Below are 21,797 nucleotides of genomic sequence, written 5' to 3' on the forward strand. Positions count from 1 at the left end.
TGTTGGAGGGCGAAGGGACTGGTGACGTTAATTTCTTGTACAGGAGCTGTGACTTGTGCAGTCGGGGCAGCTTCTGAGGCCCTTGAAAAAGCTTGCGTAGGTGGGGTTTCGGCATTGAAGCTCGTCACCCACTCTGTTTTGAGTGTTGGGCCAGATAGCAGTGGGGCTCAATGAAGAGGGGCTTGCGCAGGTGGCTGCACTTGGATAGGTATTGTGGACCTGGGTGGTTTTGGCCAGCAATCATATTGAATGACAGGGGGCGCATTATTGGCCCTCGCTTTTTTGGTAGGAGGGGGCACGCATTCTTCGCTATTTGCGCCAGCCATAGGTGTCATCAAAGCAGTGTCCGCAAATTCTTCATAATTTGACTTAAAGAAGAGAAGAAAAATCAAATCAAAATAATTTGCCCCTTTTTAATGAAAGAAAGTTATTAAACATTATTTTGTTTATTTTATCACTAAGAAAGCACAAAACCCATATTCACTCCCCCCTAAATTTAGGAAAATTAAGTCTACCCTCTCATAAAGTTAATCATGTGTTTTATTCAATATAAAGCGAAGCAATTATATTTTCTATTTCCAATAAAAGTGCTAGCCCCCAACAAAAATCCTGGATTCACACACTGGAATATAAAAGAAACTTTATTGAAAGCTTGAAAAAATTATAAATTTACACATTAGTTTTCATGTCAATGTGAGTACATGTCTATACACAGAATCCCCCTTACTTTTACATACAATGAAGCTGTTAGAAGCGATGTATTGCCCCCTTTCACATAATGCCCTAAATATATTGTTAAACTTAATCTGTTTCTCTTCTCCAAATAGCGCATTGCGTCTGCGCCAAATTATTACAATTGCCTCAAAGTGTTTTAATTTGACAGAAGAATAGTCCCTTTGCCTGCCGCGTTTGTAAACCGGAAAAAGGGTGACTGCTAATTTAGGCCTCGCGCTATGTCAAAACAGAACGGCATTTTCATTAAAAATTGACAAAAGGTAAGTGATCGCTTTTAGCTGGAAATATAGAATGAAGGAATTTATTGAAATGCTATTTCTTTTTGCTAGAATATGATTGTAAAACAATGGTGGTGGGATTTAGCTGGAAATATAGAGGGAAGGAGAATTATTTCTTTTTGAGAGAATTTGGGATTGTAAAACAATGGTGGGGGGGTATTTAGGTGGAAATATAGAGGGAAGTATAAGTATTTATTTTTGCTATAAAATGATTGTAAAACAATGGTGGGGGGGGGGATTTAGGGGGAAATATAGAGGGAAGGAATTTATCGAAATGCTATTTCTTTTTGCGAGAATTTGGGATTGTAAAACAATGGTGGAGGGAGGGGGGATTTAGCTGGACATATAGAGGGACGGATGTTCATGGAAATGCTATTTCTTTATGCGAGAATTTGGTTGTAAAACAATGGTAGAGGGAGGGGGGAGTTAGCTAGAATCTATAGAGGTAAGGATGTCCATGGAAAATTCGTTTGAAAATAAAAAATGTACTTACATGGTAAATTGAAGTTGCCAAGGCTTCAAGTTCATCAAATTTATCCATTGTTGTTTACACAGCGTCAAAATACTTTCTGATAATTGAATCAAATTGCATGTCCGTTATATAAGAAATCTCAAGGGTGAATTGTTATGTAACGGGGAAATCATATGTAACAAGCCCTCTGATTGGCTGAGAAGGAGGATGTATCCGACTCTCTGATTGGCTGAGAAGGAAACATGTGATCTAACTGTTTCCTATTCCAGGACACCTTGACATTCACCCCTAGCATGCACTTGTCCAAAAACAACAATAATAAATAAATCCCTCAGACCTAAAGATTAAAGAAGACTTATTGTTTCTTAAGTCCCCATGCTCGTGAATCAATAATTCCCCCATCGATTATGTAAATCAATTTCTCAGGTTAAGCTAGCCAAACAACAATGAAGCCATGTGCGTTTCTTAATTTCCCCTTCGTGAATCAATAATTTCCCCTAGCGTCGGAATATAATTTTAGGATTCCGTAGCTATTCTAATCAAACTAGTTTTGAAGATCTAACAAGTATGGCTTTGAGGCCTTAAGTATGGCTCCTTAATTTTTTCCATCATTGTTACTATGATCCTTCATTTAAGATATTTACTGGGGTAGAACTACCAATCAGGCCTAATGGAAAGGCTTAAACCTAAAACTCATGTGAAAAAGAGACCTACAACTCTAGAAACAAGGCAGTGTTTGAGTATTTCTTATGTAAGTTGTAAAATAGATTATATTAGTTTTATACCTACATAAATTATGTAAGTTTTAAACTAGTAACATACCAAGATTTAGGGTAGTTCTACCGAACTGCCAAACCAAGTAGAACCAAGAACCAAGTTCTACAAGGGTTTTATATCTATCGATTTACCGTGAGATCTTATCTTTTTTTCAACCTCACGATTGAAAATCAGGTATCTACCAAAAATCATCAAAACTCCTATTATTGTCAATTCTAAGGAATTTTCTTCAATGGAATCATCAGAATATCACTTTATTTTTATTTTTGTCTTTTAAAAATCACTCAGACATATAGCTCAAATTGTAGACCGTTAACTACATTAAATGAGTAAAATCACTAGTTTGCCAAATTAAAATAAGCAACGATCAAGGCTGTATCCAGGGGAGCTAGAAGGTTTTCTGACCGACTTCTGACCCCCTCAAATTTCTGACCGAATCGTAAAAACGTAGAAAAAAAACATAAAAAAATGTTGATTTTTTTTCATTTTCTTTGCCCAAACCCCCCCCCCCCCAAAAAAAAATGCCCCCTCCCTCCCCCGAAAAATAAAACCTGGATACAACCCTTGGAACGAACTTAAAACTTAAAACAAAAAGAGACTGTCTTGTGAAAGTGGAGCCGCCAATACCCCCTACTCTTTTACCCCCTACACTACCCTTACACTTTTTCTCTCTTTTACGTTGGCTTAACTGGACGATTATCTTTAGTATAAAAGTTATACACAATTTGTACCAGCATATTAATTTTTTTTTTTTTTTTACTTTGTGTTTGCTTTCAGGTTTCAAAACATTTAACCGAATGATTTATTGAATAATATTTTGCTGCCTGTTAAGCAGTAGATCTTTTTCCAATCAAGTAAACAGCATTCTTCATTTGTGCTGAACAAGGGATACCTAACCCATTATTATGTTACAGGAACAAAGCAGGCACAAGTTTCAATTTGATCTCAGACTAAAACCTAAAGGGGTTAAGAGGTGTGACAGTTCGATGGCCTCATCGTCAAAATATTTCCTAATAAAAACAAATAGAAAAATTTCGAGATACAAAATAAGGAGCCTTGTCCTACAAGCCCAGAACTGGCACAATCTACTTTCACAAGTTATTTTAATGTGTGATTTCAGCTGTGTTTCTTATCTAATTTTCTTCCTTTGTGACTAAACCACAGATATGGTACCAACTGTGTATCTTTTCCTGTATCCTAACTTTGAATGAATGTATAATATTGCAACTCTTGAGCGGAATTTTTTTTTAAATTAACAAGATATTCCTAATATTAGCCAATAATAGAAATTCTAATGAAAACGAATTGACAATAATGAAAAAAATAAAAACAAAAACATTTCAAAGAAAAGTAAAGAGCCATATTGCAACCTAAGATAGTAAAAAATAAGGTCTTGTGATACTTGAAACTTAAAATAAACCAAAATTGCTATCAATATATAACTAAAAAACAAACCAAAGATAAATTAAAATGGATTGTCACAGAAATAATAGTTCGGATAGGGATAAATCCTTCTATTAGACTGTGAAAAAAAAAATATACTGGATATTTTGAACACATTTACAGTCATTGTCATCAGCAGTATTTCTGCTGATGGCGATCACTCTACATGTAATCAAAATATCCAATATATGTTTTGATTATTTTTCTACTGTCTAATAAAAGGATTTATCCCTTTTCGAACTGTTATTTATCGTAATAGAAAAGCAGTGTGGTTTCTCATCAGATTATCACATCCTACATAAAGACAATAAATAATACTCTAGACAAATACTTAAAGCAAACAGAAATTAAAATGACTCATTAAATTAAAATTAAAACAAACAGAAATTAATACATGCATGAGTGGGCCTCCCGGCCCTAAACCTCCACAAACAAAGTTTATTTTGCTTAATGATTTTTATTTGTCGTAACATCAGAAACAGCAACACAACAAAGAAACAATATCACAAGGCTAACCAAGGTTCACAAGTACGATTGGTGATAGCTTCTTCCCTCTAAAATCCTTCCCTCTAAAAGTCGTCAATGCAATTTGTGCTATACTAGAAACAACAACACAACACAGAAACAATATCACAAGGCTAACCAAGGTTCACAAGTACGATGGGTGATAGCTTCTTCCCTCTAAAATCCTTCCCTCTAAAAGTCGTCAATGCAATTTGTGTTATACTAGAAACAATATGTCTTCTGAAGAGTTGGATTCTTGTTTGTCAAAACATTGATGCCCGCGCCACATCGTAGTCACATCTGTCCATAAAGAAAGCCAAATATCATGAATGACAAGGCAATTTTCTTGATTTTAGCGTCACACTTGTATTTAAAATGCAAAAAATTAAAATTGCAAGAAAATAGTTTCAAGAGTTTGTACCAACAGTAATTTGTGTCCAACTGTTCTCCGCTAATACTAAGTCTTTTTAACTTTTGTCAGATTCCTCTCTCAGATAGAAAAACCGCTGTTTCCATCTTTTCTAGTTTTAAAAAGTATGCCTAAAACCTGGACTCTGATTGGTCAGTCAAGAAATTTATGTTTGAATGTTGAGCAATGTTCAACTATAGAAGTTACGAACGGTGAACGTAATTGGCGCTGTAGTCGTGCGTAATTTTGATTTTATCGACAAGTGTGACTGTAATCTGGCACGGGCATGACAGAAACAGAAGAAAGAAAATCCCCGTAGTTTTCAGGGTAACTGGAAAGGGTTAATGAAAGTAGAGTCATTGTTTAATTTATATTAATATAATTTCTTAAAGTGTAAGCAGTCCTTGATTAGTTTTAATGTTATAAACATGAATGTATAAATGCTTAAAACACAATTTTTTCAACAAAGTGCAAGTGAGGCTCTAGTCTTTAAAAGATTCAGATGGCGTTAGTCTGCCTCTATTTGTGGTTATTTCTGTTCGCTTTAACTTTGCATTTTAGGATTCATTTATTCATCTATAGCAGTATCCCATTGATAGTAATATCTGTGCGTTCTAAGTTTGAATTATTTTATCAATTCATTCCCGCTCACCTTAGGTCTTAATATTACTTTGTCCTTTTCTTTGGAAAACTTCTTTTATGGAAATATTATTTTTTATTTGATATTCATAAAAAGTAACTTTGAAAATCTAGCCCAGCAAAAGCTTAATTTTCTAATTAACCACCCTGGGGTAACTTAGCTACATTTCTACAGCATTTTGCATTTTGGGTGAAAGAAATCGGCCGTCATAAGTCCCGAAGTTAGATTTGCGACTATGTTCAAATTTTTAAACATAGTGGTATAACACAAAAATCGTGTCTAAAAAATGATTTGGCAAGATAGATGGCCTTTTTCAAAATTAAATACAAAAAAACACGTTTTTTCAACTGAAAGTAAGAAGTAACCTTAAAACTTAGAACGAACAGAAATTATTACGTACATGAGGGGGGTTGCTCCCTCCTCAACACCTCAGTCTTCACGCTAAAGTTTTTCGGCGCTTTAAAAAAGATACTTATTGTTCAATTTAAACGACCATTGGGTTTCAGGAGTCATTTTTAAGGAATGGGGACAAAATTTAAACCTTAGCTTAAAAATGAGGTGTAGAGGAGGCGGCAACCCTCCTCATATACGTAATAATTTCTGTTCGTTCTAAGTTTTAATGTTGCTCCTTATTTTCTGCTGAAAAACTTTTTTTTATTTAATTTCTGATCGTTTTTTAAATAACGCTAGGATATCTGGCTCCATTTCCACGGAAAAATCCCCCTCCCCACGGAAATATCCTCTAAACAATTTAATCCTGGCGAAAATTTACCCCGGATAATTACCCTTAACATCTCCATATGTAAAATTGAATCGGTAAAGAGAAAGCAAGACATATAAAGAAATTTCGCATGGGAATTCTTGCAGATTTCCCCAGTGTAAAATTTCCCCTGAAAAGCTAACCCCCTGGAAACTTCCCTCTCCATAAAAAATTCTCTCCGCGTAAAATCCCCCCAACATAAAATTCGCCCGCCCCTCCCCACCCTAAATATATATGCATACTTCCCAATAACAAATCCTATAGGTAAACAATGGGCACATTTTATAATTTAAAGACCTTTCCCCAGGGGCTGTGTTGGGTCATGTTGTCTCCAAAAACATAGTTATTAGGCCTTTCAACTATGCTGAACAAAATAGCAATCTCAAAATTTTGATCGGAAGATTCTGGGATAAAAAGTTGCGTGGGAGGGGGCCTAGTTGCCCTCCAATTTTTTTGGTCACTTAAAAAGGGCACCAGAAGTTTTCATTTTCGTTAGAATGAACCCTCTCCCAACGTTCTAGGCTCACTGGGTTGATACGATCACCCCTGGGAAAAAAAAAAAAAAAAAAAAAAAAAAAAAATAAACACGCATCCGTGATCTTTCTTCTTGCAAAAATTACAAAATTTCATATTTTTGCAGGTAGGAGTTGGAAACCTCTACAGTACAGTTCTTTCGTGCGCTGAATCTGACTGTGTGATTTTCATTAAATTCAGTGACTTCTAGGGGTTCTTTCCACCTTTTTTCGAAAATTGAACAAATTTTCTCTGGCTCGTAGCTTTTGATGAATAAGACTAAACTTAATGAAACTTATACATTTGGAATCAGCATAATAAGACAATTCATTTGATGTATCTATCGGTATCAAAATTCCGTTTTTTGGAGTTTCGGTTACTATTGAGCCACGAACTGTTTGATAAAATTTCGTTTTACTTTTATACTGTTTCATTTTTTACCTGTGTTGCTGCGCATCTGTATACGCGAATTCAATTTCATTCTATCACTGTTGCCATGATGAAGCAAATAAAGGAAATTTCATCTGTGAAATTCTTTTTCGGATCAAAGCTTTTGGAAGAACCTGTAAGATTTTCCAATTGACAAAGCTTTAAACCGAATGAACTAGTCCTTCCATGAAGATCTTTGTCTCTAAGCTATTCTTAGTCAAGTAAAGAAGTAAAAGAATGCAAATGATGGAAGAAGGTTCGGAGTGAAAGAGACTCTCTCACTGGAGCTTAAACTTTGTATTTTCAAGAAAGGTGTCCTAAACACATCGAATAAAGATCAGCGACCTTTAGAAGATTACTCAATTAACTTAATGGAGTCCATAAATTTGAACGGCCTAATTTGAGGATTCTTCTTGTTTTTAGGATTAAATTTTTATTTTACATAGGAAAAATTTATAATACTAAGTTGTTTATTTAGAGCAAAACAAATTTTAAAAAATACAATTGAGAAAGTGCTGAAACCGTATAAAAATCCAAAATCTAATAAAAGAAATGTCTTCGAAGAAACTTTTAAATGATGAACAACAATAATACGAAGAACAAAAGGGAAATCTTTTTGTAAGACAGTGGAGATAATTTGAATGAATATTTCGGCCCTATGTCCAAGGGCCGTCCTCAGCAAGACAAAAATATATAAAAGAAAAAACTCACAACAATATGCGACCAATAAAACTAAAAAAGTGAAAATTTCAAAGCAGTCCTAGCATCCTTACTTCAGCGAAATTCAACCAGGACTGATAAAAAGTAAGGTAAAACAAGGCGATTCAATGAGATGAAAGAAAAATAAATTAAAAACATGTTCTTATTGCTAATCTAGCCTGTTTGGCAACTTACCTCAAAGGTCTTTTTGTGACCGGTTCTGTGTTCATGTCTTTCGGTTTTTTAAAATATTTTGTAAGATCATTTTTAATTAAATTTGTGTAAAGAGCATTTAGTGTATATTCCCCCAAGTCCCGATTTAAGAAAATATTATTATTAATCTTAAGTTTGATTTCAATTGATTCTCGGACCACCTGCTTTATGCTTAGGTCATTGCTAATAAGGGCGGATTCATCAAAAAGTATATTGTGGTTAGGATTTTGAAAAATATCGTTGCCTAATGCCGAATCATAGGAAACGGCAGAAACAATAGAATTTAGAGCTTTGGCTATATAATTTTTATGTTTTTGTATATTATTTTTAAAGTTCTGGTGTGTTCTACCTACATAGTATGTGTCAAACTCGTAAGGTATGTGATAAACCCCTTCTTAGAGAGTTGCTGGGGTTTAATATTTACCAGAATTTAGAAAATTTATGATTCTAAAATTATTTGTGAATACTACATACCGATTATTTTTTGTGCAAACTTTTTTAAGATTTGTAGTGATTTTTGGGATATAGGGGAGGTAAATTATGTTTAAGGGCTTGTCAGACATCTCACTTGGTAAACTATCATTAATTTTACGGGAATATCTTTTCAGTCTAAAGTTAATTACACTATTAATAAATAACATAGGATACCCATTTCCAAAAAGTATGTCCGTGATAAAGTTTAATTCTGCTGTGATGTGGGAATCAGAACAAATATTTAGTGCACGATTAACGAGGGATATTACGACGGCTCTTTTAATTTGGGGGGGGGGGGGTTTGATTTAAAATACAAAAAACAATTATTTTGTGTTGGTTTTATATAAATAGTAAAATTGAGTTTATCAAAGCTAAAAATAACTAAAAAAACTAGGAATGGGATTTTATTTGCAATTTCGATTTCTAAAGTAAACTGTAAATTTCTATCATATGTAATGAGGTGATCTAAAAAACCCTTAAGCTCATTTTCCCTATAGTTCCAGAGTGAAATTACGTCATCCATGTACCGTCCCCAAAAGATATGTTTCGAAAAATACGAATCTAATGCCCAATTTTCAATATGTTCCACATAAATATTCGCCAGTAACCCGGAGAGGGGGGCGCCCATCGCTAAGCCTTTAATTTGCTGATAAAAAGAATTACGGAATTGGAAATACATTGAGTATTTGTTACAGAGTTTAACCAAGGTCATTAAGACATCATAATCTATTCCTGCTGCTGAAGCTTCTATTAAGTGATAATTTTCTTTGATTTTATTTTCTAATAACTGTTCAGATGCTGTGACATCAATATTTGTATACATTGAAACAACGTCAAAGCTACTTATAATTGTATTTTCTGAGATATTTACGTTTTTAGTTTTTCAACTAAATCTACCGAATTACATATATATGAATTTTGAGAGTAAAGCAAAGGTTTAAAGGCTGTACATAACCATTTCCCAATATTGGATGTGGGGGCTTTCGTACAAGCTACTATGGGCCTTAAAGCAATGCCTTGCTTGTGTAATTTTGGTAGACCATAAAACTTTGGGCAAAAGCTACCACGGGAGAAAAATTTATTGTATAGCTGTGGAGTAATTTTACCATTTCGTTTTAAACTTTTAATTCATTTATAATTTTGTTTGCAAATTGATCAGTATGATCGTGGGTTGTAGTTCTATATGTTGTCTCGTCATTTAAATGAGAATAAATTTTTACAGCCTTTAAACCATGGCTGTAAATAAATTTTACAGCCAAGTTATGTACAGCCTTTAAACCTTTGCTTTACTCTCAAAAATCATATATATGTAATTCGGTAGATTTAGTTGAAAAACTCGGAAGTGAAAATATCTCCGAAAAAACCATTATAAGTAGCTTTGATAGTGTTTCAATTTATACAAACATTGATGTCACAGTATCTGAACATTTATTAGAAGATAAAATCAAAGAAAATTATCACTTAATAGAAGCTTCAGCAGCAGGAATAGATTGTGATGTCTTAATGACCTTGGTTAAACTCTGTAACAAATACTCAATGTATTTCCAATTCCGTAATTCTTTTTACCAGCAAATTAAAGGCTTAGCGATGGGCGCCCCCTCTCCGGGTTACTGGCGAATATTTATGTGGAACATATTGAAAATTGGGCATTAGATTCGTATTTTTTGAAACATATTTTTTGGGGACGGTACATGGATGACGTAATTTCACTCTGGAACTATGGGGAAAATGAGCTTAAAGGTTTTTTAGATCACCTTAATACATACGATAGAAATTTACAGTTTACTTTAGACATAGAAATTGGAAATAAAATCCCATTCCAGATGTGTTAATTATTCTCAGCTCTGATAAACTCAATTTTTATATTTATATAAAACCAACAAAAAATAATATATTTTTTTATTTTACATCAAACCACCCCCTCCCCAACGTAAAATCGCCGTCTGAAAATACCTCGGGGAGCGAGACCTAAATATTTGTTATGATTACCATCTAATAGCAGAATCAAAATTTATAAAGGACAAAAATTTTTGAAATGGGTAACCTATGTTATTTATTAATAGTTTAATTAACTGTAGACTGACAAGACATTCCCGTAAAATTAATGATAGTTTACCAAGTGAGATGTCTGACAAGCCCTTAAACATAATTTACCTCCCCTACATCCCAAAAATCATTACAAATCTTAAAAAAGTTTACACAAAAAATAATCTGTATGTAGTATTCACAAATAATTTTAGAATCCTAAATTTTATAAATTCTGGTAAAGATAAAACCCCAGTTACTCGCCAAAGAGGGGTCTATCAAATACCATGCGATTGTGGCAAATATTATATAGGTAGAATACACCAGAATTTAGAAAAGCGCATACAACAGCATAAAGATGATATTGTCAAAGCTCTAAATTCTAATGTTTCCACTGTTTCATCTGATTCTGCATTAGGCAGCCATGTTTTTGAAAATCCTAACCCCAATATACTTTTTGATGAATCCGCCCTTATTAGCAATGACCTAGGCATAAAGCAGGTAGTCCGAGAATCAATTGAAATCAAACTTAAGATTAATAATAATATTTCCTTAAATCGGGACTTGGGGGAATATACACTAAATGCTCTTTACACAAATTTAATTAAAAATGATCTTACAAAATATTTTAAAAAACCGATAGACATTAACACAGAACCGGTCACAAAAAGACCTTTGAGGTTAGCTGCCAAAAAGGCTGGATTAGCAATAAGAACGTGTTTTTAATTTATTTTTCTTTCATCTCATTGAATCGCCTTGTTTTACCTTACTTTTTATCAGTCCTGGTTGAACTTCGCTAAAGTAAGGATGCTAGGGCTGCTTAGGAAAATTTTTTTTTCACTTTTTTGGTTTTATGGTCGCATGTTGTTGTGAGTCTTTTTTCTTTTATAAATTTTTGTCTTGCTGAGGACGGCCCTTGGACATAGGGCCGAAATATTCATTCAAATTATCTCCACTGTCTTACAAAAAGATTTCCCTGTTGTTCTTCGTATTATTGTTGTTTGTTATGGAAAGGCAGTGTGGTCTTCGTCGCTATTTTTTTAAATGATGCATCAAGAATTACCATAGCTAGTTCGATAACAGACCCCTTTGGTAGCAGAGTTGACTGATGATCTACTTGGTAATATGGGGCCTGGTGTCTGTCCCCCGCTCCCGCAAGGTCAGACAACAGGGTTGCCACCTGTCCCTGTAAAAAAAAAAAACCGCGGCTGAAATATCGATTCGAGAGCCTATACGTCATTAATGGCTCTCGAGGATCTTCATCATTTCTTTTATCTTAATTTGATTAATTCGCATATACTGTAGTAAAGGGTTTGATTTTTACAACCTTTTCAAACAGTTCGTGGTAACGAACTGTAAGTAAGGAGCGACCCGGCTCAATGATAACCGAAACTCTAAAAAACGGAATTTTGATACCAATAAATACATCAAAAGAATCATATTTTAATTCTAATTTCAAATATATAAGTTTAATCAGGTATAGTCCTACCTATCAAAAGTTACGCACCTGAGAAAATTTGGCTAATTTTAGAAAAAGGGGGAAAGTCCCCGGAATGACCCCCTAAAAGTTATAGAACCTTAATAAACATCACACCGTCACATTCAGTGTATCAGAGAACCCTACTGTAGAGGTTTCAAGCTCCTATCTACAAAAATGTGGAATTTTCCATTTTTTGCCAGAAGAAAGATCACGGATGCGTGTTTATTTGTTGTTTTTTTTTTTTTTTCCCCAGGGGTGATCGTATCGACCCAGTGGTCCTATAATATCGTGGGAGGGGTTATTGGAACTTAAATTAAAAGTTCTAGTGCCCCCTTTAAGTGACCAAAAAAATCGAAGGCAACTAGGCCCCCTCCCACGGTCATTTTTTCGCAAAGTTACCCGATCAAAATTTTGAGATAGCCATTTTGTTCAGTATGGTCGAAATTATTTTAACTATGTCTTTTAGGATGACTTAATCCCTCGAAACTCCCAGGGGGAGGGCTGAAAGTTATGAAATTTACCCAATGTTAACATATAGTATTGGTTATTGGGAAGCATACAGAAGGTTTCAGGGGGAATTTTTTCTGGTAGTGGGGGGTGGGGGTGGGTCGGGGGTTATATGGGAGGATCTTCTCATGAAGGAAGTTTTCATGGGGGAAGGGACATTGCTATGAAGGGGGCGCCAGATTTCCCATCATTATTTTTTAAAAAAAAACAGAAATTAAATACAAAAAAACAGGTTTTTCAACTGAAAGTAAGGAGCAACATCAAAACTTAAAACGAACAAAAAATATTAGCTATATGATTGGGTTCACCTTCTTGTCAATGCCTCGCTCTTTAAGCCAAAGATTTTTTAATACTTTCATAAGAGCTATTTATTCTAATTAACGGCCTTTGTGATTAAGTGGTCATTATTAAAGAATTGGAACAAAATTCGAAGTTTAGCTTGAAGTGCAAGGTATTGACTAGGGGGCAAACCACCTAATATACGTATTAAAAATATATGAATATAGAAGTCCGTTACGTAAGTTAATTCGTAAGTTACGTATATTTATTACTAATAAAAACGTTCGTAAATAAAATTCAACAAGTTTCGAGAAAGTCATTTAAACAAATAAAAGTAAAATTAATATGCAAATTTAGCTTTAATTATTCATGCACGGTGAGCCAAAATAAAAACCTGTATTAATTAAAAAACGTTCACAAATGAAATAAAAAAAAAAGTAAGGAACTGAAAGTAACTTTTTTTAACTGAAAGTAAGGAATGACGTTAAAACTTAAAACGAACAGAAATTAGTCCGTATATGACAGGGGCCGTCCCCTCCTCAAGACCTCACTCTTTACCCTAAAGTTTCACTTTCTCACAACTCAATTTTTTTTAAACAATAAAATTTTGTTTTAATTACAATTTTTTTAATTGACTTTAACGAAATTCACACCATCAGATTCAGCTTATCAACGAACATTATTAAAGAAGCTTCAAACTCCTATCTGCAAAAATGTGGAATTTTGCATTTTTAATTAACTTTAACGAAAATTACACCATCACATTCAGCTTATCAGAGGACCCTATTAAAGAAGTTTCACGCTCCTATCTGCAAAAAGGTGGAAATTTGCATTTTTTGCTCGAAGAAAGATCACGATGCGTGCCCTCCGAAAAATGGAGGGCAACTAGGCCCCCTCCCACGCTCATTTTTTTCTCAAAGTCACCCAATTAAAATTTTGAGATAGCCATTTTGTTCAACATAGTCGAAATCCTGCTAAATATGTCTCTTGGGATGATTTAAACCCCCACAGTTCCCAGGGGAAGGGCTGCAAGATATGAATTTTGTCCATTGCTTACATATTGTATTGGTTATTGGGAAATATACAGACATTTTCAGGAAGGATTTTTTTCTGGTGGCGGAGGGGATGGAGGGGGGGGGGTTCCTTGGGAGAATCTTTCCGTGGAGGATTGTTTTTTGGGGTAAGGGACATTTCTATGAAGGGTGCGCCGGATTTCCAAGCATTATTTAAACAACGATCAGAAATTAAATAAAAAAAAACAAGTTTTTTCAACTGAAAGTAAGAAGCAACATTAGAACTTAAAACGAACAGATATTATTACCTGTATGAGGGGTTCTCCCCCAAGTCAATACCTCACTCTTTACGCTACAGTTTTTTTAGTGCTTTCAAAAGAGCTATCTATTCTAATTAAACGGCCTTTGTGATTCACGGGTTTGTGAATTAACTTATTTTTTTTTAACTTTTAACGTAAAGAGCGTGGTATTGACTAAGGGGAGAACCCCCTCATATACGTAATAACATATACGTAATAAAAAAAAAACCAAGCGATACGGCTCAATAGTAATCGAAACTTTTGAAAACGGAATTTTAATGTCAATAAATGTATCAAAAGAATGGGCTTATAATGCTGATTCTAAATATATAAATTTTATTAAGTTTAGTATTACTCATCAAAGGCTATGAGCCTGAGAGAATTTATCTGATTTTTTAAAGAGGGAGGAAACATCCCCTAAAGTGAAAGAAGTTTAATGAAAATCCCACCGTCAGACTCAGCGTATCACAAAACCCTATTACATAGGTTTCAAGCTCATATCTGCAAAAATCTGCAACTATATCTGCAACGTATTTTTTGCCAGAAGAAAAATATACGAATATAGAAGTTCGTTACGTAATTTGTAAATTAATTTGTAAATTAAGTCAGAACCAAATTTAGAGACAGCCATTTAGCAAAAGAAGAGGAAAATTTCTTTGAAAATTTTGTTTACTGATTCGATGACGGTGAGCCAAAATAAAAGCTGCATTAACTAAAAAACGATCAGAAATTAAATAAATAAAACAAGTTTTTTAAACTGAAGGTAAGGAGCGACATTAAAACTTAAAACGAACAGAAATTATTCCGTATATGAAAGGGGCTGTCCCCTCCTCAACGCCTCGCTCTTTACGCTAAAGTTTGACTCTGTCTCACAACTTTATTTTTTAAAACAGTAAATAACTTTAGCGTAAAGAGCGAGGCGTTGAGGAGGGGACAGCCCCTTTCATATACAGAATAATTTCTGTTCGTTTTAAGTTTTAATGTCGCTCCTTACTTTCAGTTTAAAAAAAACTTGTTTTTTTTTATTTAATTTATCTACTATAAAAGCCAGGTTGCTTATTTTTCTCGGCAACCAATATAGGGTTATAATTTATGAAAGGATTTGAATGGATTAGAAAAGCCTGTAATCAATTACCAAAATTTTGAATTAAAGTTAACTTTTAATAAAAATTTTGCAATGTTCCCTCCTTTAATTAGCAAGTTCTGCAATCAGATGACAATTCAGGGGCGGATTCAAGATCCTTTTTAGCGGTGGGTTTATAATAGGTTGCTTCGATAAACTTGCGACCAAAGGAATGCCAGCAATTTATAGGGAACCTCGACTTTTGTGCGTCTTATATCTGGTGAGGGCTAAAGTTCTATTAAATCTGTTGAAATTAAACTGATATAAAAATATTGATACAAAAAATAGTAAGTTACAAAAACTTCCTCACCATAAAAAAATAAAAAGCTGTTCACCTTCTATAAAAAAAGAAATATGATATTTAATATTTTCTGCATAATTTTTCGCCTTTGCACTCCTGACCACTATGGCGAGTGAGTTAAGCTTTGTATCGTCCAAAAAATTGGTCTTGAATCGCCTTTGGGGTCATGCATTCTTTGTGACTGTTTGCATAGATCAAACCATTTAGAATGTCGCCTAACTTTATGACATCCCTTAGTAATTATGATAGTAATGAAGAGTAGGAAATGAGGATTAAGATACAACTTGTATATTCGTAAAAGATGTATTAAACATTATACAGTAGTTCGTTTAGGGGTGTAACAAGAAAAATAGAACAAAGAGATAAAAATACATAGAAGACATTACTATAGGCAACAAAGCATTAACTAATCACTATTTCTTTTTAGAAATAGTGTTTTGATAAACAGTGCCAACTTTGACGAAATCTCAAAAATTTACTAATCAAAATTTCACTTTTCATGAGAACATCTTTCCACTTTTTATAGTTAGATATATTTTGCTTAGATTACAGAACTCACAATTTTATAAGAAACATCTGTTTCTTTATTTCTACTCCCGCCATATCTATTTATTACATGGTCTATGTCTACCGCAATATTTCGGTGAACGTTTATAATGGCTAGTCCTGTCAGTCTTGAGTCCTGTCAGTTTAGAACTTTTCGTTAGTATTTCCTCTTCTATTCATCCTAAAATATTCGAATAAAGACCAAAATCGCTTGAAAAATATGAACTCTAATAAATATGTATGTAGGTATGCGGTTACTTCAATGGGGCCCGTGTTCAAGGGTTTGACAATGGTGCTTTTAATTATACGCTTTACATTTCGATCCGGCGCCATTATTGAGTCGTTTCAAGCTATTTTTAAAAATTTCTATAAATTTGTTTTCCCAATAAACCTTTACTATTAAGATTTACCTAATAATAGCTACCATTCCTGAATCAATATTAAATGACAGAAATATCTTACTACACATGTTTTTTGAAGACGCGTTTTTAAACTTTCGATTTCTATGGGACCGTTGATCACTCTTTACTAGGCTGCATCTGAAAGCTACAACCATATAATACTTTAATAATTATGTTATTTTGTACTGTAATTGAATTATAATCGCACTGTAAAATATTGCAATTGTAACAATATATATTTGTAATACGATTTACTTTCAGCATGACCAACTTTAAAGACCCAACTTTAAAGAGAAAAGTAGTTCTTTCTCATCATTCATTTTTGTTGTATAGGGTTAGATCTGTATTATTTCTGTGTATTTGTTTCTTATATCTACAAAGATATCTCAAGCAAAAAAGGCATAAAGGTCACATCAGTGGATTCTTGACGAATGAACTCAAAGATGATAAAATACAAAATTTGTTTATAATATCATACACAAGGTCATCTTGTACATGAAGACTCACCACTCCCTGCAACCTCTTTACTTGTACCTCTCTACAACCTCTTTATTGTAATCGTGACAACATATATTTGTATAACGGTTTACTTTCAGCATGACCGCCTTTAAAGACCTTTGGAGAAAATTAGTTCTTTCTCATCATTCATTTTTGTTGTATAGGGTTAGATCTGTATTATTTCTGTTTATTTTTCTCTTATATCTATAAAAAATATCTCAAGCAAAAAAGGCATAAAGGTCACATCAGTAGATACTTGACGAATGAACTCAAAGATGATAAAGTACGAAATTTGTTTATAGCATCATACACAAGGTCATCTTGTATATGAAGGGTCTACCACTCCCTACAACCTTTTTACATGTACCTCTCTACAACCTCTTTATCATAATTGTGACAACGAATATTTGTAATACGGTTTACTTTCAGCATGGCTGCCTTTAAACACCTTTGGAGAAAAGTAATTCTTCCTCATCGATGGGATCTTTTTTATGATGAAAACATTGCAAGAATGGAAGACAAAAAACTGTTTTTCGACAATGCAAAAATTCGGTTTAATTGTTCAGTAAGTTCTTTTCCCTTGTTTTCTTTCAGTAACTGACGGAAGTGTATTGAGTTCACCTCTGAGCCAATATTAATGTAGGAACACCTAAAAGAAAACATAACCACATTAAGAGAGCCTCCTCTCAGCAACCTTAATGAACCATGTATCTAAAGATGTTACTTTCTAAAGAGGTTTATTGGCAACGTGCCGGTTTTCCCCAATCTCTTAAGTCAATATGTGACTTAGACTCTTTGCATCTTTACAGAAATTTTAACTAGAAAAACCCGCCGGAATAGAAGTTTTTTTATTATTAGTTCGTTTTTGAAGGAGTCTTATTTAACTATTCAGTCAGTTTTTTCTCTTCTTTTCTTTCAGTAATTGGTGGAATTGCTCTTTTTCAACTTAAAGTAAGGAGCAAAATTAAAAATAAAAACGGAAATTATTCGGTATGGGGCTGCCTTTCTTTAACCCTCATCCTTTACGGTAAATTCCTAAGCTCCTAAGAAATGCTTCTCGCTCAAATTCAACAGCCCTTGTATTTGACAAATTTTTCTTAAAAAATTGTGATAAAAAGTCAAACTTTAGCGTAAAGAGCAAGGGTTGAGGAAGGGGCAGCCCCCCTCAAACAGAGGATAATTTCTGTTCGTTTCAAGTTCTCATGTTCCTTACTTTGAGTTGAAAAAAAAATTTAATTTAATTTCATACCGTTTTACAAATAACGTCTGGAAATCCCCTTTCATTGGCTCTGTAAAATTTCACCTAAAATATTCCCCCCAGAAAATTTCCACTTTATAAAAATTCTCTACGTGGAAAATTCTCCCCTGCAGGAAATTCTGCCCAAAAATCATCATCTATTACCCATAGCAAATACTATGTATGAACAATGGAGAAATTGCGTAGCTTGAAGCCATATCCCCAGGGACTGTAGGAAGGGGTGGGGTCATGTCAACCCAAAGGCATAGCTATTAGACCTTTCAACTATGCTAGATCAAATTGCTATCTCAAAATTGTGGTCTGATCTTTTTGGGGGGAAAAGGGCGTGGGAGGGGGACTAGTTGCCCTCCAATATTTATGTCACTTACAAAGGGCAGTAAGTCTTTTTTTTCCGTTTGAATGAACCCTCTCTCGACCTTCTAAGATCATTAGTTCCATACATTCGCCCCTGGAAATAAAAATAAACAGGCATAAGTGATCGTTCTTCTAGCAAACAACTAAAAAATCCAATTTTCTTTAGATAAAAGCTTGAAACCTCTACAATAGAGTTCACTTATAGGCTGAATCTAATGGTGTCATTTTCACTAAGATTCTTTGTCCTTTTGATGGGTGTTTCCCTCCTTTTTCGAAAATCAGGCAAATTTTCTGAGGCTTGTAGCCTTTGATGGGTAGTGCTAAACTTAATGAAACATAAATATTTGGAATCAGCCTTATAAGCTGATTCTTTTGACATATCTATCAAACAGTTCGTGGTAACGAACTGTAAGTAAGGAGCGACCCGGCTCAATGGTAACCGAAATTCTAAAAAACGAAATTTTGATACCAATAGATACATCAAAAGAATTAGATTTTAATTCTGATTTCAAATATATAAGTTTCATCAAGTTTAATCTTACCCATAAAATGCTCCGCGCGTGAGAATATTTTGCTGATTTTCGAAAAAAGGGGGAAAGACCCCCCAAAATTTATAGAACTTTAATGAAAATCACACCATTATATTCAGCGTATCAGAGAACCCTACTTTAGAGGTTTCAAGCTCCTATCTACAGAAATGTGGAATTTTCCATTTTTTGCCAAAAGAAAGATCACGAAGGCTTGTTTATTTTTTTTTTTTTTCCAGGGGTGATCGTATCGACCCAGTGGTCCTAGAATATCGTGGGAGGGCTAATTGGAACGGAAATTAAAAGTTCTAGTGCCTTTTTTAAGTGACAAAAAAATGGAGGGCAACTAGGCCCCCTCCCACGCTCATTTTTCCAAATTCATCCGATCAAAATTTTGAGATAGCCATTTTGTTCAGCATGGTCGAAAATATTATAACTATGTCGTTTAGGATTGCTTAATCCCTCGAAGCTTCCAGGGGGAGGGCTGAAAGTTATGAACTTTACCCAATGTTAACATTGGTTTGCTCCCGGTCTAACCTTGACCACTGTGTATGCTCTGCTGGTGTTACAACTTCAACTGTCCACGTTGATGAAGATGAAAGAGATTATGACCACATACCAAGGCCGTATCCAGGGGGGGGGGGTTACCCGGTTTGAACCCCCCCCCCCCCCCCCGAAATTTTTTACCGACTCGAAAACAAGTCAAAAATTTGTAAAACCTAGGTAAAAATCAGTAAAATTAGTCGAAAACTGAGTCAAAAATTAGTAAAACTCCCCCCAAAAAAGTACAAAATTAGTAAAACCCCCCCCTGAACAAAAATCATGGATACGGCCCTGCCACATACCCATATCTCTGTGTGTGTCAGTCACATCTAAACTAGTAATAAATGCTCCCCAATCCGTAGAAAAAAAAAGTGGTTTCAATGGCGAAATTGGAATCGTTGTGATTGGCCTCTATATGTGGCCACGCTTGCAAGCCTGCTGAGTACCATTAATGTGCCTTATAACCTCCTCTGTTGCGGAGTTACCTCACCCAGTGCTCGTTTGCAATTGAATACGTATTATCATCAAATAATTTTATGTTTGAAAAAAAAACGAACAAGTAGCTGTCCCAATTGAACGTATTCGGTCCAACACGCGAAAGTTTGTTTGGAATTATGACCCTCTTTTGAAAAAAGTGAAAAATCAGGCCAAGCTATGGTTACGTATTTGGATTGCTTGTGGGCGTCCCTCTCGTGGTACTGTTTTTGATATCAAACGTAAAACGAAAACGGCTTATAAAAGACAACTGCGGTCCGTCCGTGAAGCTGGAGTTAATTTTCCAAAAAGTTCGAAAGAGTGGAAGTTTGTGACGAATTCTTCTAAGTTTACTGATTATAAGAGTGATAATATTCCGCAATCAGCTTGGATCCAACATTATTCTAATATTTTTTCCCGTGTTAATTTTGCTGTACATAGCCGATATTCCCAACTCCTTGCTAAGTGCCTTCCCGAAAAAATGCAACAAAAGCATGTCCCTCCTGTGTCAGCTGAGATAATTACTGATTCGATCAGGCGGCTGAAGTCTCAGTCTATTGATATTGATGGTTTAAGTGTTTTTCATTTACGGAAAGAATATCGGAAACTTGTAAAACATTTGCAGCTACTTTTTCAAATGTGTCTTTGCTGTTCTTTAGTGCCTGATAGTTTCCTATGTGTTACTGTTACCTCAATTGTAAAAAGAGGAAAAGACGTAATTAAATGTGATTCTTATAGGCCTATTACTGTCGCCTGCAATATTAGCAAACTTTTTGAATATATGCTTCTTCCTTATATTATTGATTTTGGGAATTGTGATGCTAATCAGTTTGGATTTAGAAAGGGGATTTCTTGTCAACATGCACATCGGGTGCTTGCTGTCCTTTTTAAGGATGCACAAATGAAAGGTCAATCATTACATATATGTGCTTTAGACATATCTAAAGCTTTCGACAGTGTTGTGCACCCTCAGGCTTTTTATTCTTTACATCAGCTTGGTATAAACCCATCGATTATTTCTCTGCTACGTTTTTGGTATTCAAATTCATATGTTAGACTGAGATCGAATGGATAGGCTTTTGGAAATATTCCTGCTAACTGTGGGGTTAGTCAAGGAGGAGTTCTTTTGCCTCACGCTTTTTATGCTTGTATTAAGTGTAATTAATAAGATTCGCTCAAGTGGTTTTTTTGGTTTTTCGGAAGTGTCTTATTTAGCATATGCTGATGACCTCCTCCTGATTAGTCGTTCTAAAAGGAGGCTTGAACGGAATGTTAGCATGGTTGGATCTATGCTTAGTGAAATAGGCCTATCATTAAATACTTCGAAATGTGAATATTTACTCTTCAACGCTGTTAATCCCCCTGCTACTCCCCTTGCTTGCAACACCTTTATGGTACCTAGTCTCCCTGTTATCAAATGGCTTGGTATTTCCATATGTGAATCCGTAGGAAGCATCCGGCGTAAATTTATTTGTGATTTGAAGGATAAGCTTAAAGCTGGTTATGCGAAAATAGTTGCAAACCGTGGACGTTTTAATAGGCATGGTCTTGCTAAACTCTACTGTAGTTTCTGTGACCATGCAATTTTATCTGCTTCTGGGCTGTATCCGCTTTTTACTAAGCATGATCTGAAGCAAATGAAGGTTAATTATTTTAGATACTGTAAGTTCCTATTGTATTTGCCGCTTGCTGTGCGCAATAGGCGCCTTGTTGGTCGTTATGGTGCAACAGAAATTCTGTCCTCGCTTGAAACGGTGCAAGCGAAGATCAGTCAGGATGCTAGTTTTCGGTTGGGCCCACATCACAGTCTTATCCGTTTTTTT

General features: G+C 34.7%; 1 protein-coding gene across 1 annotated transcript in view; it reads left to right on the forward strand.

Moving 5' to 3' along the window:
* Window positions 1-21,797, forward strand: part of LOC148954976 (uncharacterized) — a 137,870-nt gene that overhangs the window by 39,184 nt on the left and 76,889 nt on the right. Inside the window, exon 3 of the mRNA XM_089099511.1 lies at window positions 17,248-17,383. Within this exon, the coding sequence (XP_088955637.1) occupies window positions 17,248-17,383 (136 nt within the window). The remainder of the gene's footprint in view (window positions 1-17,247; window positions 17,384-21,797) is intronic.

This window comes from Artemia sp. Qi Xiang Cuo, chromosome 2 (assembly GCF_049724085.1).
Source record: "Artemia sp. Qi Xiang Cuo chromosome 2, ASM4972408v1, whole genome shotgun sequence".
In the NCBI taxonomy this organism is placed as follows: domain Eukaryota; kingdom Metazoa; phylum Arthropoda; class Branchiopoda; order Anostraca; family Artemiidae; genus Artemia; species Artemia sp. Qi Xiang Cuo.